Source organism: Bombus terrestris, chromosome 3, assembly GCF_910591885.1.
Source record: "Bombus terrestris chromosome 3, iyBomTerr1.2, whole genome shotgun sequence".
NCBI lineage: Eukaryota > Metazoa > Arthropoda > Insecta > Hymenoptera > Apidae > Bombus > Bombus terrestris.
Window position 1 is genome coordinate 18,408,754 of NC_063271.1, and position 24,401 is coordinate 18,433,154.

The 24,401-nt window shown below is 37.6% G+C and overlaps 1 protein-coding gene across 6 annotated transcripts in view; it reads right to left on the minus strand.

Moving 5' to 3' along the window:
• The window catches only part of LOC100652024 (beta-1,4-N-acetylgalactosaminyltransferase bre-4), a 38,150-nt gene that overhangs the window by 3,367 nt on the left and 10,382 nt on the right, over positions 1 to 24,401 (minus strand). For 2 of the 6 annotated variants that reach the window (XM_048404483.1, XM_048404484.1), the window contains exons 2-7: positions 21,245 to 21,278; positions 8,502 to 8,995; positions 3,702 to 3,964; positions 2,918 to 3,154; positions 322 to 505; positions 10 to 228 (exon numbers count right to left, since the gene is read on the minus strand). In XM_048404483.1, coding sequence (XP_048260440.1) covers positions 10 to 228; positions 322 to 505; positions 2,918 to 3,154; positions 3,702 to 3,964; positions 8,502 to 8,656 — 1,058 coding nt within the window. In that variant the 5' untranslated portion in view covers positions 8,657 to 8,995; positions 21,245 to 21,278. Of the gene's footprint in view, positions 1 to 9; positions 229 to 321; positions 506 to 2,917; positions 3,155 to 3,701; positions 3,965 to 8,501; positions 8,996 to 21,244; positions 21,279 to 22,448; positions 22,472 to 24,401 lie in introns of those variants that run through there. The other 4 variants (XM_012319245.3, XM_003402833.4, XM_012319248.3 and 1 more) reach the window with 3 other exon arrangements.

The following is a 24,401-nucleotide window of genomic DNA, read 5'->3' on the forward strand; positions in this document are numbered from 1 at the left end:
ACAGCTCACCTTTTCGGATTAGCCTTCTCCTTCTTGTGCGTAAGCATCTTATACCGTGCCACGTTCGCTGGATATCGGGAGATATGAAGACCGTGCGCTTTGATTCGATTCGCCATGTCGTCGTCCTCGCCGCCCCAACCCCAGAACACGTTGCTGAATCCGTTTACCAGGTGAAATTGCTCGCATGACATCGCCGACACGCCGCCGAATAAATCGGCATATGGTAGCCTGCACAGAACAACGACAACACGCGTGACGAAAGAAACCAAAGTTGAAATATATAGTTGAAGCAACGTATCTGGTTCGATGTTAGCGCGATACCTGTATTTGAACTTGTCCACTGCAACGGACATGTGCCTCGGTTGTTCCGGGCACGTGTACAGATTTCTATCGTCTTCGGGAAGTAGGTCGACATCGTGAAAAATGAAACAGTCGAAAGGTCGTTCCTTCAAGGCTTCCACGTATCCTACGTTCATAAGCATCGCGCGATTGAAGGCGTCGCTACCTGGAAAACGGGGAAAATTACTCGATCGATCGTCTCGCAAAGGCGAAGCGAAAGATTTTGAACGATTTCGCGCCTGATTTCTTTCCAACGAGATACGATTCACGCTCTTGTGTACCTTAGTCCTCGGCCAGAGGACGCGATTCAAAAACGAGTACAGCTCGATCAAAAGTTTCGCATCTTATCTCTTTATAGGAGGCCTCGAGAGGACTGGAGAAGCTGGTGAAAAAGTAGGCCGTGAGCTCTATCTTCGGTTAACTCTGCGCTCGTTCCACTATTCTTTTAACATCTTGCAGACGTACGCAGGCGTAAAGAGTTTCTGCCAAAACGTAATCATCGATTCTTATACGAATATATCGACGATGCCTCTTTACCGCGAAACGATTCTCGTTTACACGCCAGAAATTATCCCATTTTTTGAATGGCCATTCACACGATGCGTCATCTATCTCCGCGAACCAAATTCGGTAGACGAGTGATTTGTTCGCGTATATGCAAATAGGTTGAATGGAGGTATGTTTGTCAGGTATCGACAGTTTCCCTGTCGCTAGCGGACACGTGCGATGCATCGGAGACGCGGTCGTTGCATCTAGGTCAGCCGAGGAACAACATAACGCGTGAGATCGCGTCAAAAGGAAAAATTGTAGGGTCGTGTGTAAAGAAGAGCCACAGATTCTGAAAGGCGAGACGCCTACCGTCGACCGCATCTAGAAACGACACTTTTCTCTTTCACCAATTTTTTCTTCGTCCATTCGGCTGGCTGTTATCATTTGTGATCGTTGATCCTTCGAACCGATCGATCGACTTTTATTCCATTTTTGGCGATTCGTTACCTAATTTCGACTCAGTTATTCATTGTCATTCTTTGCACATCGAAGGCCAGCGATGGTACTTTCGTTGAAATTCGTTCATCCGTAAGCGCTGTTCTACGCTGATGAACGTAAATTAAGTTTGTACGCGGGTTTATTATCGTGGCGAAGATTCTTGAGAGCGGGAGAACTCGATTTTCAAGTTTGTCGACGTGAACGTCTAGATAAGTCCGCGTAACAAAGTTCGCGTCCTCGAGAAGATTGGTCTACGTTTAATGGAAGCTCGCCGATCAATAGGTTTGATTCGATTCAAATGGACACCCGCGTTCTCCGCACCACCAAGGAAGACTATTAATACAGTTCGACGTTTTATGAATATAGTGACGATCGTTGCGTTAACAAGCTCGAGCTTCGCTATCGTTTCACATCTTACATTAATTTTCTAAAATTCCGATAGATCAATCGTTTTCCTGATAATCCTAATTGACTAATTTCTACGTTCTGACTTTTTACGATGATTTTAACGACGATACTTTATAACGAGAAAACATGTCGTCACGATTGCACGGCAACGATGACTATGTACAACATTGCTATGTACAACAAGCTTGACGCAATTCAACGACCACAAAGAGGGAATAGACGAAGAAAAGATTAATTTTATATTAACGGTACCATGGCAAATCGACGACAGCTATGACTAATCGCGCCTGAAAGTAACTGCCACTACTCGATTTTGTTCGCAACGGTCGAGTCATGCTCGAGTCGCAGCGAAACTGACGGGTTTCGCGACGTGGGATTTCAACGATGTCGCGCGGATTCCTTTCCGGATCGAAACGGAAAAATACTCTAGCACAACTGGCATTTCAAGTGTAAAGGATTAAACCTGTGTAAAGGTGAGTATCTATCTGAGAGAAAAGCTATCACGAGTCGCATATGTTATCTGTCACAAGTCAACATTGCGTTTGAGAGCAAGCACGCGAAAGCGACGCTCAATTACCGGAGATCGCTCGCGTTCCAACTTTCTCTCGAGTGAATACAAAATAATGTTACTATCGAATGCTTCCAAAATGCGAACCACTCTCGTACTATAACTTACTCTCCCGTGAGAGTATTCTTCGGCGTCGCTGTGCTGGCTAGAATAGATATATGATCGACAAAATCTGGTCAAAACTTGACCGTGCGAAACAGTACAACGAACTGATCGGCACGTCTCTCTTTCTCTCTCTCTCTCTCTCCCTCTTTCTCTCGAGCTCATGCTACCGATACCGCAATGCGGTACGTGCAACAGTTATCACAGTTCGCGCGTTTCCAATTAGATTACGCTTCAGTCTTCTTACATAAAACATTATCATCGTGTTTCGAAGACCTTGACATCGAGTAACTGCTCCGCGTATTTCCCCAAGTGAATTTGTACCAAGAGATCGGTCGTTGTTACTGTTAATAATCACGACATCCGTGAAATAAAAATCCTCGCGGTTTGTTGGTCGTCACGCCACATGTCCTACACGGTACTGTACCGTGTAACGAATAGATTAACAAAATAAAAAGGAACAAGATTCGAGGATACCGAAGGTGAATCACGTTCTTGTGAAAGCTCGCTTACCTTTCTGTTCGATCACGAATATTTGATAGTCGATCTGTTGGCGAAGCAGCATCGGGTGAAGATTGTAAAGCAACGCTTGAAGGTGTATCGGTCGATCGCGAAACGGAATGATAATGGCTACTCGATGTCTGGCTGTACAATTCGCTGGACAACCTTTGCCTCCTGGCTTCACCTCGGTGAACGTCTTTTCCATCTCTGCCAACTCCGGAGGAGACTTGATAACGGTCAATGGGCCCACTGTTAATATCCAATGCAATGTTAACGCCGATCTTTTAAGACAGATACTTTTGAACGTTGATATATAACTTTTAGTTAAATGTAAACATTTTTATATCGTTAGTACATCTGTAGATATAACATAGAACTGTATAGTTTCTATTTAAGCCTGATGGAACTGCCAGTGGAAAACTATCTAAGTGTTAAATAATGCAGGAATGACACAGTGGATGCTAGAAATTTTACATTCACCCTGTATAGCATTGGGAATCTAAACATAAGACAAGTAAGGGAATATTTCTTGCGGCGTCACTGTGTTCCTTCTAGGCAAGAAAATTCCACGAGCATATCGGCGAGTAGAATGAATCAATGAGCACGCAGAGGCTGTATCCGAGTGCCTTTGTGAAACGAGCTTTTTCTCCACGATATTCGTCATCGTTTTATTCCCTTTCTATGGGATATTGTTGTTTCTATTTTTAGAACGCTCCGTAACGTTGTCGTTATCTTTCGTGAAAAATTTCGCTAAAGATCGTTGAGAAACGCCTCGCTAAAACGGAGAAAAATTTACCAAGATTCGGTGGAATAAGCGGACATCGCGGTACCACGGTACTGTTTGTCGAGTTTGTGGTCAAAGATTCCTGCGAACTTCCAACGATGTACGTATCTCGAGTGGAGAAGTCAGTTTCCAGTTTGGAGAAGTTGGAATTATCTCTGCCGCCCCAATACAAGGTCGCTGAGGTGGCATTGTTGTTACCAAATATACTCGACACCGTTACAGGCCCGTATATGATCAACCCTCGTGGATGATGCCTGTACGTACGATCCGCGTACCTGAAATAAAATAAATTTTAAGCAAAAATTATATTGCGATTTTCTAACACCGGATTCTATTTCCAAATTCTTTTAAAGAAACTGATAGTTTTCTTGGCCTTTGTTTGAATACGAATATGTATATGAATATGTATTGAATATATATGAAATTGGATATCAGAAAAGTGATCGTCTGTTATCCGATGCATTACTAGCTAAAAGAGTAGTATCGAGTTTTGTAATTCTGTAGCTTATTACGTTCTTTCTTATATTATTTTACGTTTAACGAGTAGAAACTTGCTATCTAACATTCCTATACATAATGTGCACGTATACACCACTCGCTGCCAGACGACTAACCGGTAATTCCACTCGATCTCTAAATGCATAAAAATTCCACGATCGAACGTCGATTGATATCAGGTTTGAATATCTTCCACACGCAACGAACCAATTAACAACTGTGCAATGCAATTGTGCCTAGACCGTGTGAGCTAAAGTGCGACTGCTAACTGCAAGACGATTTCACTCAGCTCGTTAATACGTTCTACGACGATTAGGAAACCGATAGACCCCGTCTAATCGCCAAGGTGATATCGCCGCTTGAAGAAACCCGGTCCGAACTGATATAACGTCGTCGCGCTCCCAACTGAGATTTTCGAATCGACCCGAATTGCTTTGTGTGCGACCGATTACCGTTTCTCCTCTTCCCAGCGAACCTAATAAGACGCAAACGGGGCATTTCGACTCGAAATTAACGGAATTCGACGACCACTCAGCCTCCGGCTAATCTCGACGAGGTTTCCATCCTAGTAGTTGGGAACACTGACCTGGTAAATTCAATGATGAATCTTACGATTACTACGGAAAAGTGCTCGATCGACGCGACGCCTACGATATTTCACGACTCGAATAATTTAAGCAATTTCTTTCGAATACATTATTTCAACGCAATGGGAGCTTTCGATTACAAATACAAATAATTCGATCGAACCTCGGCAGTAATTTTGAGAAATCGACGCAACGCGACGGCCAAGATGACTTTCAGTTTCGGCTCTATTTGAAAATTACATGGCTGCGTTAAGTTCTATTGGAACTGCTTCGAAGGAAAAAATTGTATTTTATATTCTTTTCTAATTTCTTTCATAAGGAATCGCTTCGTGCCCACTTGTACATAACTTTCGGCCGCACCCTGTATTTGCAGCGTGCGCGTGTATCGCATTTGCAAACAACGATCGTCGCTAGTTTCAATAACGCATTTGAAAATTGACTGCAGTTCGTGAATCGGTTGAAAAATCGATACGCTGAACATCAATGTACTCTTTTTTTCGCGATAATTTCCGGTAGAACGATGTAGCGGTGGGTCGCGTCGTGTTGCATAGCAAATCAGAAAAAAGATGGTTATCTAATCGCGAAAAATTTATTGGATACTGTGTACAGACTAACATTGCCCGGAGCTTAACTACAATATTTGTAGTAACTCCAGTTACTGTATTTATTTTTTCACGAAAAATCATCTTCTTACGGAACACTTTACACAGTCGTAAATAATTCACAGATTTGTCAACCTAATAGAAATACCTGAAAAATCGTGACCGTCGCGTGAACTTTATTAAATCGTGGGAGATGGAAAAAGAAATAGCGACTGAACGAAATATGATCCTTGCTTTGACCACGATGTTCAAACATAAAATTCGATAACGTAAATTATCTGAAAAAATTACAAATGACACGTTACGTTAATGCAATGTTGATCCTTAGTGGGTTAAACAGTGTGTGTTGTTTGCCATGGAATCGACAGAAAAGTCCAAATAACGTGCATTCTCATGCATATGCATGCGTGTTATTCCATTGCATGTGCACCCGTGGTCGTTGTGAAACGCTTGGCCGATTTTTCGTTGTGTCGCGATAACCGAGGTCAACAGAGCTACATTTTGTTCCAAATATAACTCCAAACATAGCAAAGTCGGTGACTGTTTCTCTGCGAGTTTCACAGCTAAATGCGTTAATAGAGTTACAAGAATCTCTGGGAAGAAATTTTGCATTTAAATGGAGTTGTATCCGCCAGTATGGGTGCTTACGAGGAATCGCGTCGTAAGTCACCAGCAAGTTCTAAAGCGATGCAATTGTAAGATAGAGAAGAGGCTGGGAATATGAAATATCCATTTTATAGCAGAGCATGCCGTACCCGTATCTCCATTATTTGTATATTTTGAATATTCTAAAATCATATTCATATTTGCAAAAAGATCTTACTAGAATATGAAATATAAAGTTCAAGTAAAAAGACAATATTGATCGGAGATAGAAGAGATTCGATTTAATTCCGTAATATTGCACTTTTAATCTTTAATCCCCTCGACGTTCAGAAGCAATCTGTGAGTATCGCGCTGATAGAACATATAAGCAAATATTATGATTAATTTATCGCGAATTTCCAAATAAGCTTCAAATATTTTCCCTGAACGACTCTATAAGGAAACATTCGACGTGCTGAGTGTTCTGAAGCAACGGAAGTTCTTATTGGTCGATACCTAACTAAAAGGAAACGTCTAATAAAAGTTCGTAGGTAACTGTTTGATTTCTGTGTTCGCATTTCAAAAGAATTAATAACTGCAAAGATTGTTTGTTTGTAAGAAAAATCGGAAACTCCGGTTCTCCTACCGGAGCTAAATATGGCCAGGTTAAAAAAAAATTACGTTTCTCGGAAGCACTACTTCTACTAATGATATTCCAACCAAAAGAGGAGGCGCAGGTGTGCACATACAAATAATGGTATGGTCATGACGTCCGAGGCAATGACGACATTTCTTGACAATAGGGTATCGAATTAACAATATGTACCACGGAGAAATATGGGAATAATATGCGAGACATAGAGCGACAAGCTAGAGCTTGATCGCAACTAACAGTAACAGCGAATGTCAGCGCGATTAGATGCAGAATCGTGCGTCCGTGGAATGGCTAGCTAGCTATTCAAATGATTGCTTGTTTGCATGTACGAGGCGCTATGCGATACGAGGGATCGTATCTGCGACCTGTGCACTGTGACACGATACGTGTCGCGTTAATCCAGGGAAAATCGTGTGTTCTCTACGCGAAATGAACGATCGTTTCGTAACGCGTTACAAATTGTTAACGCATCGAGAATGCCATTCTTCAGAACGCCTCTTCCTACCTATTATGAGGTAATGGTTTAACTTTGTGAAAGTAGCAATTAATCTGACAAGTTAACGCTCAAATATTTTTAATTACACGTATTACATCGTGATACAGCGAATAACGAAAATATTCAGAGTATGATATGTTATGTATAAAAGGAAGTAAATGTTGTTGGTCGAAGAGAAACAACCCATTAAAGTACTGGTATACACATATATATGTTTTTCACTTTGACGACAAGTGATCGTTGCAAGGAGTAAATCCAACTTCAAGGATATAATTTTGTATCGTTGTATTTTAACCTTTGACCGGTAAAAGAAACGTATGTACGCGAACAACCAGCGAACTGAAATTGCATTTGCTTCCTTTCATTTCATTCTCATTTTTCTCGCTGATATCTGCACGCCGCGCTGGGTACACGCTTCCAGCAGACGGCAAACTATTTTACGCGGTAAAGTTCAAAGCGACGCGTTACTGCCCTCAGGATATTCTGTATTTTATAACCAAAAAAAAAGAGGTGCATCACCCCCCAGAGTTCTGTTTCTTTAGACGGGTTCGTTCGTCGCAGAAACATTTTTCTTCTCTCTCTTTTCATCGTACTGGTTTAATCGTCTGAAACTCGTCTTGAATTTTGCGGTGCCGAGTAAATCCGTGAAACTGCAACTCCGGAGAATACGAATGTTAAAGGATCGTTAGTCAGTAGCTTCCGCAAACGGACAATCTAAATGACCACTAACGAAATAACGAGATCACGTACGCTTCTAGAATATTCGTGCAGATTGGACGAAATGACGAATTTTCTCGGGAATTTACTTGGATGCGAGCAAACCGAACTTGTCGGTTCCCATTACATAATCATGGTAATTTGATATAATTTTCGCCCGGAAATAAAATGTTCAAACTTTTCTCGTAATTCCATCGACATACCCCATGTATGAGATTCTATGTTAATTTCAAAATGTCTCTAGCGTCTCGCAACTTTTTATTTTATTAATTTGGATTCTTTCGGAACATTTCTAATTTGCAGACCTCTCGTTACAAATTTCGCTAACTGTTCGTCTTAAAAAGTTGCCTAAACAGCGCTGTAGTCTTTCGTTCTGCTTCTCCCCCTTCTTCTCGCTCCTTGAGAAGAAATTAAAAACTGATGCAATGAAAAAATCTCTCCTACAATTAAATCGAAGGATTAAAGCAAATCATACGATTCAATTTTTAGGAAGTAGAAACGACAAAGTTTTAGCATCGAAAGACGATAGTTCGAGTGGTTTAGTGAGCCTGTGTATAGTGTATATGCAACAAATATACAGAATTATTGATCAATCCATTGCGATGCATCTCTGTAAAAATTTGCATAAGCTTTCGCGGTCTAATTATCATGGGAAACATGTGACGTACATACCTGGTAGCGTTAATGGTGAAAATCGTCTCTATGGAGCGACGATCGATCACGCCACTAAGTAAATACTGAATGGCAATAAGAGCGAGGACGACGCAGGCGATCGCCTTGTAAAGGTGGGCACGATGCCACAGTGCCACGGCTGCAGCCACAGTCATCGCATGTACGAGACACCATAACTCCCTCCTGTCGCCGTTAGAAGAGCGCCGTACTGGACGAGGCGCTCCCTGCTGGCTGTTGTTGCTGTTTCTCTGCCCTGCTCGCTCTTCCACGCCTTCGACGCCTCCTCCTCCGAGATCCAGAAGGACGCCCCGAACTGTATTCGTCCCCTCTGCTTCCAAGCAGTGGTTGACTTGTTGGAGAACGAGTGGAAACAGCCGGCGGAACAGGACCAAGGGCCGAAGAAAGAAAAGGCCGCCCGGAGCTTCTCACTTCCGCTCACCAAGCGCATTACCCTCCGGCAACAGTGCTCTCAGCGTAACGACACCTTCGGTATCCTGACAAATAGAAAAAACCAGTTCGCCTTGCACAATTCGTGTTTTTCCACTCTGTTTTTATATTGGTATTTGTCACTCCATTGAGTGACCGCAAATCGCAGATATGACGATCGATTGCCAATATCGTTTCAAGTATCCGTAAATCGAGCGAACGAAACTAATTCCTATTGCCGACATTGACACGAATCGCTTCGATTCAAATATCGATTGCACAGCATAAAAGCCGTTTAAAGGCAATTTCTCCAACAATCCTTTATTAATCGACTAAGGACCAATATTGCGTTGTCGAACATTCCATCTCACAAAGTTTCAAATTGTCAGATCTTAAGGTTCTCAAAATTTTCGAATTGTTAGATTTCTAAATTTGTTACTTTGCAATAACGTTGATCACGTTAACACGTCCGCTACCAATATCGGATACATAAGTGTCATAAATATCCAAAGACTTCGGTCGATTTATAGGAACAGTATGTGAGTTTAACTCGCTCAAATTATCGATGAATCAATAATCAGAAAAAACGCTTATTATCTTTTTTTGAAATGTAGACTACAATGCTAAACGTCGGGAACATTTTGCTGCAATCGTTTGTGCTAGGGAACGTGTAAACTAGATGGAACATAGCAAGTATCTTCGTTGAGAAGATGTTAATCAACGAAGCAACGTTAACGTTCTACGCGTTTCTATGAAAAAGGAAAAATTCAATGGGAAAAAAAGTGTGGTGCGAAGCATTGTTTAATTTGTACCCACGTTCTGCAAGGAAGAGAAAGGAAGCTGTAAATCTGAACTTGAAAGGAATCATGATAGATCTTTAGAATATCGCATAGAAAACACGGAGTAAACATTCCGTACGCATCTACGTAATAATAAATGGTCCGGATAGAGATTAGATAGCGCATCCGGTGTGTGGCAGTCAACGAACCACCGTTTCGTTAAAAGATTGCTTTTGAATATAATTAAATTTTAAAATCTCACAAATCATTATCACCACCGATAACGTATATTTTTAGAAAACCATCACGTACGATGTCACTGTCCAAGATATCGTATCCAGTCTAGTTTTCTAGCTCGTATTGCATGATCAGAGAAAGTAAGTAATCATGTAACGCGTTGTTGCGCTCATGCGAGCCACGCTTTATCACCTACTATAAAACGAAACAGTAATCGCGAAAGGCTGTTACCTCGTAATTACGTAAATTTCGCAAACAGTACACGCGCAAACACCTGAAACACCTGAAACACCTGAAACAACATTCAAAGTCAGGGACAAAGAAAGATATTAGAAGGCCAGCATCGATCGCGTCGCACGCGCACGTTTGATTATTCCAATACAGACTTATTAAACCTGTTTTCTAGTCGAATTTTTGCGTAATAAGTTTAACAGAGATAATACAGCTACAGACGCGACTAAAAATAATCGTGAAGCGTACAGTGAACGTGTTTCAACTACGACAAATCACGGGAAGTGGTTTGCAGAATTTCAAAATAGTATCTTTGATTTTTTAATGAACTAAAGTACAGATAATCAGTAACATTCGATCTATTAAAGCTTTAATCGAGATCCTTGTTCAACAATCTAGAAATAGCTGAAATATTAGATAAGATAAGTAATAGTTTACATTCGTATTTGCAATAAATTGAAAAAATATCGTAATTTATAAAATAAGTTCCGCGTGACTTATCGGTAACTGAAACTTTGCCCCATCGTGGCAATGTTAGATTGTACACAGGAAAGAGAACCTTGGAGAAAAATTAAGTTGCAATTCAGAATTATACTGCCACAAAATACACAAATATAATATGCAAAAGTAACCGAATGCTTTGGGGGGGGGGGGGGCAACGTATAAAAAATTTTGTAACATTTTAGTCTACTTATAAGAACGGTTGAGATATATGATCGATAACATTCAATGTATCCAGGTATTGTTACTATATACAAGGAACAACAAAGACGTGAAAAGAATGGCAGTTTGAATGGATTGTTGGCCGTGTAATTTATTGCAAAATCTACAATTACAATGGTTATTACGATATCATAATATCGCGGCATCGAGCCTCTCCAAACGTTCGCATCTCTCTTCGGTCGCGTGTCAAACAAATTAGATCGAATCGATAGTATTAACACAGATGTTATCGAAATATACACATTACGTTTCATTCATTTAATCTTCTAAAGAGTGCGATTCTTTTAAGATAGCTCGATACGTGAGTTTTTCTGATAAATTTAGAACAGTTACTACCGTATTTTTATAAATGAGATGTCCTAGAGAAGTGAAATACACGATCTTCGATAACGAAATTATAGCTTTGGATTAATCCTTCTATCCGATGATAGAGCTGATGAAATTGCAGAAACTTTTGAATAACACGCATGATGTATTTATAAAAGTTTCCTATGGCGACTGTTCAAATACCTTCGTGATTCGATGTAGGTGAAAGCACCTGAAAAAATCGAGCAAAAGTAAAACGTTGGTATACTAAAGATATTACGTTGAAGAACTATAGTATTATTTTCCGTCGACAAGCGACAGCGTTCGCACTGTAGAATTCTTCTGGAAGATCCATTCGGAATTTTCTCTGGCGCGTCGAATAACTTCCACCGCGTGATCGCGTATCGATTTTCTCCTTGATGCACGGATTGCGTTGCGTGGGCGGAATAGTCAAAGAGGATATTATCGTCAACCCTTCCTAAGCATACTCGATAGTATGTTATCGCGTTCATCCTTTATAACAATCGTTATGTCTTGTGTGTATTTCGATATATGTACCTCGATATTTAAATTCACGGTATATAAACGAAATACTAACTGCAGCGGAATCATCCATGTTCGATACATAGAAATACAGCCTTGAACGAAACAATCTCTGTGCGTTTATGTCGCTGTTGTGCCTCTCGCTTGTTTCTACTTTGGATCATGGTCATCTTCTTCTATACGCGCGTAGCAAATACAAACGTTTCATATCACAGTCTATCTCGACTTTTGTCAAATAGCTTGTTTACCGGAATCTTATCAATAAGGAAATCAATCAAAGTCCCTGCAACATACATTTTCCACATTTATGTGATTCTCAAATAGTAGTATTGAACAAGAACAGAATTTTTTTACAAGAATGTAGCAATTTCTTTCAATTTCTATTCTTGTTTTTCGATATTTCTTACAAGGGACCATCCCCAAATGAATAGAATTTTCGTCGACAGACATTCATTCGTTCGTGACCTAAATTTCGATTGACCGAGTCTGTTGAAAGAGTTATGCCGTGAATCAAACGATAACTAGAAACCGGCCACATTCTAAACTCGATAACTCGATAAACACCCGAGCGGCACAACGTTTCAAGGGTTTCCATCTTATTCCGAGACTTCTTTCGGATAGATCTCGATTAAAGTAGCGTATATGCACATACAAAGATGAAAGGCGATTCATAGGCATGCGTTTGAAACGAGTGTCGTGCAATATGCATGTCGTATGCTTTCATCGAAACGTAGACCTGGAGACAAAAGAGAAACGCTATCAAAGAGATTGTAAGGTGTGCCGTTCACATTACGTTCAAACCTTTATTTTCCATCATTTTATACCCTACATCGAAGATGTAAAAAGAGATGAGTTCATCCGTCCGAAAATATTCAGATTACGCTTTCATCTTAAATTCTTTCAAGATATTCCATCTTTTCGAAATTGATTTCCACGTAAGCTGAGTAATGTGCATACATAATTTTTAATGCAACACTAATTATTAGTGGCTTATAAGCTGATGCAACAATAAATAAATAATTTATCGAAGAAAGTCTTTTTGCCGAAAAGTGAGAACTCACGCGTTTCTAGTCCTATATAAAAAACAGAAGCTAGAATCTTTAACCTTTTAAATATTTAACTATTTAAACGAGTTTCTGGATGATGGTAAACTATGTCGGAAACGGACGCGCACGTCGCAAGCTCCGAATGTATAAATTACGGTTGTTTCTTCGAGATCACTGTATTTTCTATCACCCGGATATTCCAACTGTTTCCCAACGTTGTTAACTTTTTCTCTCCACCTTTTAATTCTTTAACACGAGACATTGCACACCGCTTTTCGGCCACGCTCATAATTTTCTCCATTATATATACTCATCCTATACCTTTCAGCGCTTCGTTCCACTCTTATCTTCTATTTTTTTTGCACCACAATATCCGCTTTGCACCGTTTATCTCTGAAAAATTTCCTTTCCATGTTTCTTAATCGCTTCGATGCCAGATTATCAATAACAGGAAGTACTTTGAAACATTTACTACAGATATTATTATTATTTAAGTTAACATGACAAGTATTAATAACTTTAAAGGTGTGTTTCAAGGCTTTGTTTCAAGATAGTAAAGTTAATTGAACGGTTGAACGATACAAAGGATCGGCCAATTGTTACTTATGCATGGCCTAATTCGGATAATCATATTATCAGAAAGCACATTTGTTATTAACGAGCTGTGTTGCGTTCAGCGTAATACCACTTGCGACGGTTTATCTTGTTATGGAAATTTGCTCGACCCCTCTTCATCTCTGCAAATAACCGAGCAACTTTCATACAGTATTTATGCAAATTTCAAAACGCAATCTTTCTTATCATCGATGGCGATCCGGTTGATTTGGTTATCTCTCTTCCTGATTAAGAAGAAAATGATCTAGAGATTTACGAAAAAGAAAACGGACATCCTAACAAATGGATTTTGTATCTATTAAACTATAAAGTGGACAATGTAACATTCGCACAACGCAAGACCATTTTGTTATGAAAGGATTAAGTAAGAAAGAATCGAATAATTCTGTAATTAACACTAACTAGGGAAACTTCCTACTTTCTATGACTAACATGTTCCAGAAGAAATTTTAGCTTCCAACTTTCTTCGGAGTTTAAGGGTAGCAGGTCATCCAATAAAAATAAAAGTAAAAAGAGAAGCAAAGAAAATCTTTGACGTTGACAATAGCCATAATCAAGGTAGGAATGTAAATAGCGTAAAACTTAATAATTATAATCTAATTCGCGGCACTTTGATTATTTCAGCCAACTGTGAACACAATTAAACTGCTGCAGAGAGTAACACAATCATAGAAACGTGGATCGTTGGCATGGTACATAACTTTGATGATAGAGAGTGAAACGTGCACTTGTAAACAGGATATTTACCCACTATTTAATTAAACTTCTCCTTAATTACGGGAGCTTTTACCGTTCGCATCAATAAATGCACTATCGTGTAATAACTATGGTCAAACGAAATATCGTTATCATCTACTACTCCTAATTATAACCTCGACCAACGTACGAAATTTTCAACATTAAACAAAATTGAACCTTTACCTTTCGAAACGGACCATCCTGATGCATACAAGTGCAAAGTGAAAGAGTATCCGTTTTGCTTAATGGACGACCGCCAAAACATATCAAATGTACGAGAGCAATCAGAATCACCGTGGTGGGTAGACTATACTCGTAAAAAATTGAATCTATACGGCCAATAAAGGATATCGTTTCCACTTCGTGTGCTCGTGAATCTTTGAATCCCTAGACGAATCGATTTGGCCGTTTGTAGATTTCGATCTTTACGTACCTTTACATATTTTCTATTACAACATTCCTCTATCGTCGTGCGTCACGGCGATTTGAGAACATCGAGTCAAACGAGGCCAGCATCTTTCCAAGCTTTTTATAGAAGCTACAGAGTATCAGGTCGGGTGTCGAAGCGTTAAGGTACGCGATTTACATCGGAAGAAAGAAAGGAAAACATTATGCGGAAAGATAACAGTTCGAAGAATAGAGTAGAAATAAAGAGAAAAGCGAAGAGGAAAGAGAAGAAAGAGAGAGAGATACAGGGGTTGCGAAACGGGGGATCGATAACCATCGTCATGGCGACCATAGCATCAACTAGTCTTTGCTCCGGTAGATTCTTCCTCTCTCGTGCTTCTCTTCGAGTATCGCGATCTACAAGTTCCTGAGATCCTGAATACCTGAACCATCATAAATTCCTCGATAACTACAATATATGTATCAAAAACTCAAGCGTCCGATAAGCTCAAGCGACCGGGAATTTCAAATCGAATAAAAGCTTCTGACTGCTCTTTGCTCGTCGAACTATAGAAAATTGTTTCGAGACAATTTTATCTGGAACGGCGAAACTGAAACTGGAGTAAATTATTTCATACTCTATATGTGTTGTTAATGGACGAGATAAATTTTAATAGTAACGTCAATGAATGGATTTGAAAACATGTTTCATTTAAATATTCCATACGTTCGATGTGCTTCCTCTATTTGAACAACTGAGTTACAATTTAAACCAGCTATCATTAAATATTTACTCTTAATTTAGACCTTATCGATCTTCTTATATAAAATCGCGACGTAATATGTAATTATTCCTTCGGATACGTCAATAAATCGAGCACTAAAATGGTTTCCACATCTCCTATATAATTCGATATAATTTCTCTTGGGTTTCTTATCGACGAAGCATTCATGAAAATACACTGACAGGAAATAACGATATTATGATCGCGATTTTAGATGTTTTCACTCGCAGGATTGAGTACTGTCAAATGAATCAATGGATGAGTTCAATGAATCCTGTTAAATTTACGAAATGATCGATTCAGATACGAGGGTAAACATAAGACTGATAAGTAGCGAGGCTTCTGCTCAACCTAGACCTTCTTTAAGTCCATACGGTAATCGTTATTCTCGTTATTCATACTTTAATAGTACAGGACGAGAGAGAGAGTCGGGCAAGTCGTCAAATATAATATTGTAAATTTAAATAAGGTAAGTGTTGGAGATAATAATATACTCGCGCGGAGAACAATCATTTGTTATCCTTTATCTTCTATTATTATTTAAAATAATTATAAAAATAATTATTTGGAAATAATTTATTTCTCAAACGAGATTTTGGAATTTATTTGCAAATGACTTTATTTTGAGATAAGCTTATGTGTTATTCTAATTGGAATAATTATTTGATCATTTGATTCATCATATTCGTTTCAAAGAAATTGTCCAACTTTGTATCTTCATCGTTTTACGAATCAGTCGTCTGTGGATTGTAAATCATCGAACGGCTGACTTCTATGTAAAAAATACTTGCTTAGACAACAAAAATGAATGGCCCAGTAAACTCTGTATGTGCGAACGGAAGTATAACGGAACACTGTTTCCATACTATGATCAACTAATAGCACGATAAAGTGTTCGGATGGATGCAACCTAGCTTGAATCTCGAGAGGTTCTCGAGTGTTTCTGCATCAGCAGTCACAAGACAAAGGTGGCAGATAGTATAATGTTCGAGTCTGCAGCTGTGAGGCTTTAATCGTAAGGCATAAAACTGCGACGACACGATGCTACGCGAAAACCTTCGATCTTTCTAATCCTACGTCCATTGTAATTTTCTAACGTTATCTCATTAATACTTTCAGAATCGTAATTTTTGGAACTTTAACACGTTATATTTGATCAGTGTCGCGTCTGAATATCGCTTTGAATATTTTGCGCACGTGTGGTATTAAAGTTTCGTCCGAGACATTTCTACCGTGTATTAGTTCGCTCGATTCGCCAACAAAGCAGTTACATACACAGACGTATGAAACGCGTTCCAAATGCGGTCGAGATCTCTTTAAATTCATGAGAAGAGAAGAATGTAGTTCAAGAACATTCCGAAAAGAGCTTTGAGAAGGAGCGAGTTACGGCAGAACTTGCATGAAATCGTTTTTCTCTCTGCGATTCTTTGAGAAATTTTCATCCTACCACGTATGTAAATATAATATATGCGGTGCTAAACTTTGAAAATTGAGTGGCATTTTTTCGCCAACATTTTAATTTGAACAAGAAGATATGCCGCGATACGATTTCGGAATTCTACGAAATCGAGCAAGAGAGAAATAAATACCATGGATAAGGGGATTAAACAAGACAAGGTTGATATCGATCGTACGAAAAGAAATCTCGGCAACAAGTTCGCAGAGGAACAACGCTATAACTCATTTTCATAGAGATTAATAAAGGAGAGCGAATACGTATCTCGGAGGGAAACGCGAGAGCAAAACGTGATGAGGCTTCCATAATTCGTAAATGAAAGTTGTTAGCACGAAAGGAAAACGTACGGTCGCTTGTAAAAGAGAGGGTGGTGAGTAAGGAATTATGCGAAGCAAGAATTATAAAAATATTAAGATAAAAGCTGCAAAAAGCGGAAACTGAGGCGAGGATCAGAATAAAAGTGTAAAAGCGGAAGGAAAGGTCCGTTATACAGAGAAAAGTACAAACGAGTAAATGCTGAGGGGCTTGCTGCTACTCATTTTGTAAACTTTCCTCGAAGGGCAAAAGCCCCAAAGAGGACATAGAACGAAAGGCGGGAATGAAGGGTGGAAAGGAGTAGGAGGAGGTTCAAGAACCTCGAATTAAAATGCACGACGTTCTCTTCCCTGCTGGATTCAGTTTTCCCTTGCAACCGTTGCCAACCACAACTCTTTCTTGCCTTTTCCTGCGAACTTCGACACGCGAATCTCGGATCGTTCGAGCTCCAAAAACGGCAAGCTTGAAAAGAGAACTTTGCTGAAAAGACCATGTCCCGTGTTTCATTTTCGTGTAATCCCGATTTCCTGTGACTCGTAATTTGCCTTTAGATGCCACTGCTAAATGCCACTGCTAATTCGTAGTTTTTTCATGATTTAGCAATGTATTTGCATATAAAGTAGTTGCACGACTGAAAAACTGAATTCCTATGGGCAATAAATCACTAGCTCTCGTTAAGTTGCACATTTTGTTCGTGTCTTTTGTTCTATCATCACTGTATACCTCAAACTCGTTTCTTTTTGTCCTTTTTATTTTACAGTCAAATTTCATGACTTCGGTGATATAGACATTCGCTGCCTTCCGATATAGAAATTGAATTGGCGTAATCTGGTTTGGAGAAATCTAGAATACGTTTCTAAACCTTATGATCTCACCAAAAGATACTATTAATAAATCTTCCACTATTAGGTAACCTGTAGGGAAACTGCTTCTGCGTATTTTGCGCTTAGAGTTCAAATATAGAAGCAAATGAGGAAACTACAAGTACTTCCGATACAAAACGGCACTAAAAATTTCCAATATCTGAAAAACGAATTGCACCTCTTGAGTAATGTATACATCTGTCTACATTGTTTATCAATAATTTAATATGTAATATATATATAATATTTATATATTTAATTATTAATTTGCAACTTATCAATTTATAATTAATTATTAATTTAATTAATAATTTATATATATATATATCAATTTTCCGTATATTTAACGGTGTTACAAGATAATCGTGTTTAATTTCTTGTGTAGTTTATTCTGATAATCTCTTTGTACTTTGAAATAGTTTGTATCAATAGAAACAGTTGCAGTACCTTCAACCTGAACTTTTTTAAAAACGTAACAAGAAAGAGATTAACTTTCTAAAATAATGTGCTAAGAAAGATTTGTACTTTGCCAAAAATGTTATAAGATAAGAAAGTGTGATAAAAGCGATGAATTTAAGAATTAAAATACTTTTTTCAGACAGAACCCTAAAGATAAATATGGGGCGGATTTGAAATTTTTATTTCGAATAATAATTACAAGCTAAATTGAATTTGATACACATATATTTACCACAAGGCTCTTCTCTTAGAAACCTCAATTATCTTTGTTTGAGAAATTCTAGCAATTTCAATATTATTCTCTACCATCGAAATGGCAGAGTGTGTAATGAAGTATCCAAGATAGAACTTGCACAGAGATATAATAAGACCCTTTGCCAAAGTTAACTCGAAGTTAGGTCAGATGTTTCAGAATGGCACTAGCGGTAGTTGGCACTGTTACTCGCGGCTGCGATTTCCACAATTAAGAGCAAACACCGATCAAAAGATTATGAAACAGAGATATTTTATTTTCAAACGTGTGCAGATTTAAGATATATTACTATGAATTTGAGCAGTAAGTTAGAATATTTATTTTATCTCATAAGTACGTACAGTTTTATCAAATGGGCGGTCACATGCCGAAATACTTCAGTTACCGGCTACGCCCAGTTATTCGATACTTTATGTTACATTACGATCAGAGTTTTAAAAACCTTCTAGTTCCTTAAATGCGACGCGATAAATTGTTAATAACAACAATAACAACAACAACAACAACAATAATAATAATAATAATAAATTATCGACAAATTTGCAGTTGAAATAAATTAATCAAACGGACTGATTCTTGAAGATATATCAAAGAACAGTGATTGATGGTTGATAGCAGCTTTAAAATTTAACGAAAACAGAATGAGAAAATCAATGCTGCAAGATTGGCTCCAGCACAAGTGTCCTTAACATCGTCATATAAATATGAGCTCATTAAAGATGGTACTCGACAAAGTACGAACCAAAGTAAATATCCAATAACTTTGTGAAAGAAGATAAAAGAAAATATATCTTCATATTACATCTTCTACGCCTACTACTACAAAAAAATTAATCGCCTCGAATTACGCCCCCCCCCCCACGAAATCATCTACGTTTATTTGAAACATTTTTCGTTAAAATCATTACTTGTGTAATAATCGTAGTTACGTATATATCCTGTATATTTACATATACAGGTATACTATTATATATTCGACTTGTTATCTGTGAGTTAAGCGGAAATATATTCTTATCAAATGTAGTTATCAATGTAAATAAGCGGTAATACCGAAACCGCAATAACGATAATATAAACCTACTGTTACACTCATGAACATTCAGTAATTTTTTTTTAGTATTGAATTTATAGTACGCTGATCTCATAAAAAGATATTTACTTAAGTGTTACTTCCAATTATTAATTCATTATTAATTGATGAACAGCAGTAGTATATATTTTATACCTGTACTTATTACGCACGTTTTATGCAGACAAGAAAAAAGAAAGATTAAAATTATCGGAATATAAAAGAGTAGACGTCAACGAATGAAAGACTGAAGAGGAAAGAAAGAAGAGAAGAACCGATTTAGAATGCTTAATAATATGTCTTCGGAGTTGGCTGGCGAATGACTCGAAAGGGTCAGCTTGCAATTAGCTCGAGGAGGTCGCGAACTTTGCCGAGGAAATAAAGTTCCCTCGTGAATTGGATTAACTTGCGTATACAAACGTGACACGAAGGTTGGTTGGACGTGCAATTTGTTTCTCAGAGCCGTGCGTAGTTACCACAAAATATGCTCAAGGGCTTTTGTAGCATCATCATGACATAGACGCGTACTTATTCGCGATACACGAACGTCGAGTATGTAAGACATCTCGAGTGGAGTACTTTTAGCAACCGGGAGCCTATTCTTGCGTTAAGTTTCTGCACGAACGTTGCGAATGAAAACAAACTACACGTGCACCGTTCGGGAAATTTGCTTCTTTAGCTTTACAAGCAAGGACATGGCCAACTTCTGTCGAACCGTTGGGCACGATGCCAAATATCAGTACATGTAAATGCGTTTACTGTTTCTTGTCGCGACATTCAGTTTGTCAAACGGAACTATAAGTGCTCAATTTATTACTCGTGTGTTCCCATAATACTTTCTATGCTTCGAGGCAGAGATAACGGTTAAATATGTTCCTTCTAAGAAACCAATTTATCCCGCGATTTATCATAATGTTCAACATTACTAACATTCCGTGGATACAGTTACTTTCCTACGAATGAGCTGAGCATCAATCAAATTCTAATTAACTTCACCGCACTACTCACTGACTTTGAAAGACAACGAGACAAAACGTTGTGCTTCTCGTACTGGTTTCATCGATAGGGGCACTATAAAAACCGGATGACACGATCGAGATCGCGTGACTGCCTAACTCGCCACGTAAATTATTTATGAATTACAACCTAGTGTGTGCTGTCTACAGCGATAAACACGTGCACAAGCTAGCTGTATAAACGAGAACTAGTGCGATTTATATCTGTTTATTAGCTAACCATCCAAGAACTACTTTTTTCTAAACTAACATTCCTCTTTTATTCGACTACGACAGAGGAATGGTATTGTGTTTGGTCTTAATGTACGTATGTGTGTAGGTTTGTTTGTGCTCTTGTAACTTAAAAACAGCTTGACCGATTCTAACTTTACAGGCTATGTAGCACATTGAGACAAATAAAATGGCAAGAGATACAACAGCTGCAAAGAACGTTCATGTGCTTAAACCGCTAAATTCTAAAAGAAAATGTGACATTTTTTTATTATAGCGTATTTACCTATAGGTTCTCGCCGATGTCAATCAGGATTAATCTAAAAAGAATTAAATAAAATTAATATTAAAAAAAAATATTCGATTACGCAAAGCTAAATGAATAAAAAATACAAGATATACGAGTTTTACTCAGAAATATGAGATACATATTCAGATAGGTATTTTCAAGTAACTGATACGGTTGCCGAATTTGCAGATAAGTAACGTTTAAAAATACAGTAGTCGGTCGCCCGCAGAATTTGTAAAGTTTAATTGTTACTTTGATAATTTTAAACGTTACTCACTAGTAAATTCAGTAACTACCGTCCGTGCGAAAAGTATTCATGCAATACTTAAATTTAACAAAATTATCGTAGAACCACGTCTAGTAACAAAATTTTAACAAGTAAATGCTTTATTTTCATGACAGAAGTAGGTATCGCATATTCTCACTTTTTTTTTAAATTATTCTACAAACTTGCAAGAATATATACATATTTTTTATTTGTTAAAATTTTGTTAGTGAACGATGTTCTACAACATCTTTGTTGAAATTAATTACTGTACGAATACTTTTCATACTGAATGTATATCAGTTACTTAAAAATATCTGAATGTGTACCTCATATTTCAAAATGAAACATACATTTTGTATTTTTGATATTTTTAGTTTCACGTAGTCAGGTATCGCTATTTTTTAAATATTTTTTGTCTCTCTACAATATTTTTCTCGATATATGGAGATATAGGAATAATCGTAAGGGAAGAGAAACGTAATGCAAATGAATATTAATTTTATTACACGTAATAAGGCGCTCTCTTTTTTCGTGTTCCTCATGCGTAACAAAACTACGCCACTATGATCACACAAGAAAATTCGAATTACACCAGGATACCACATTACCATAAATTGCACGTATCCTACGAGTACAGTCACGATAATCATACGCACGTTAATAACGAGGACGAGAACATGTCACCGATCCTACAAAATATTCCGTCCAATTTATGGAACATACAAATATTATTTGCACCATACGCAGTCTTTAGCAACAAATCAAGATAATATCATTAGAAATATGGTGCGCGCGGTATCAGAGAGTTAACTTAGAAGCTGACAAAAAATTAATTTGTTTCTTATTATTTTGTCGAATGTAATCAATGAAACGAATTAGATCATTGTAAAAGCGCATGATAAATTATGATGAACTGAATCTTTCTTCACTTACAATTTAAATTCGATTACGCCGTCAACTGTATATTCCTGCTTCAACTGAAACAAACAACTCGAATCATTCTTATTTATTCTGTTTTTTTTCCTCTACTTATTTAGCAATTCTTACTCGCTCATAGATAAATAATAAGTGATCAGATAATGGATACCACCATTATGGACTTACAGGCGGAAAAAATAATGAAAAATTCAAAGTTCGTCGATGAACTTTGAATATGAGTAGTTTCCACGTTATACCGATGATAAGGCAATTATAATGGAAAATTTTCAGCTGGTAAGAGGTAAGGTGGAGGTAAGATAAACCGAAGTTATGGAAAATGGATCTAAATATATACCAGTAACCATAGATTAATTTTAAGTTGATGCAGAAAGTGGAAACTTTTTTATTACTAACAAAGAATATTATTTCTTCTTTTAAGTCATATGTTTTGAATTCTGTACATGAATTATTGGAATTACAAATTTGTAGCAGATATAGATCAAATTCTAACAAAATTAAATTGAAAAAGCTCGAACAATTTTCGTTCTTTTTTATTCTTTCTAGCAACTAGGTATCCTTTCTATTTACCAAATATTTTCGTCCAAGCGAACAGAATCCACTTTATAAAACGTAAAGGGTGCATCCTACGTATGGCGATAAAAGCGATTTTACGGTAGCTTGAATTTGGAGCAAGTCCAAGTCGAAAATCGATCGACCTTTAAACTAACCAAGCACATATACGCTTACCACAACGTTACTAGACAATGAAATGAACAAAGTATCACTTCGCCGTCGGGAATCGCCTCGATACAAATCTATCCTTGACAGGAAAAAAGTTTATTTAAAGCGAAATTGTTTCGCTTTACGCATTAAAACGAAAGACGATTTCTTGAGATATAGTAAATATTTCTGAAATATTGCATTCGATAGAAATAGCAGAATACAGAGAAAAAGACTGATAAGGCTGATAAAGTTGGATTTAAAAAATATGAGAATTTATAGACAATAATGTACGTATCAATGTGATAAATCACAGAATGACTAATACATGAAAATAAACTGAATGAATTTCATCGTTAAAGCGTGATTTACTGTTTTTACCAGAAAGAAAAAACACGACACACGGGAGGAAAGATGAGGAAAAGATAGTTGAGGATACGCAAATGGAAACTCGCTCTCGGATGAATTTCAGTCCTCAAATAAAAACGACTAGCTCAAAGCATTTAAACGAGCATAAATGTAACAGAGCTAACCAAGCAAATGAAAACGCGTTTCGTTACTACGCACTTAGATCGTTTTAGGCACAAAACTTGTATGTCGTGAAAATGGTGAAACAAGAATAACATCGAGATTAATTAACCCAGAATAAAAACGGCCTGGTGAATTTTAACGACTCTCAATACGTCGTCGGCTGAATGTTTTTGCACGTTTATTTATCTAAGGAACTCGAATTATGGTATTTATTCAAGCACATTTTAGATTCTTATACGACAACAGATCAGAAGTTCCAATAATTTTTGTGTTTGGAATACATCGAATTGTAAATGCACAGAGAGATCGCAGAATAACAGCGTTGGTTAATCGCGTATTATAATGTCGGTGTCTTAAATAATACGGCAAAGTATATGTGAGATAACTTCGCAAAGCATAAATAGTTAATAGAATTTCATGTTCGTTAACAGACGTTTATCGCTTCATTTAAAAAATAAATATCATAGATTCCTGGAATTCTTAGTCAATTGGCTCAAATTATATGGTTTTGCGTTTCCATCAGCTAACTTATCTAACTAATCTTATGTACACATGTGTATAGGTATGACAAGATAATAATAACGACCGACCAATAATTATATTCGTTACGAAATGGTTTATATCTTCGACAACACTTGAATAGCAAATGTATGAACAAATGAATGAAACCGAATTTCATTTATTCAATTGAATTAACGCATTTATGTAATATTCATC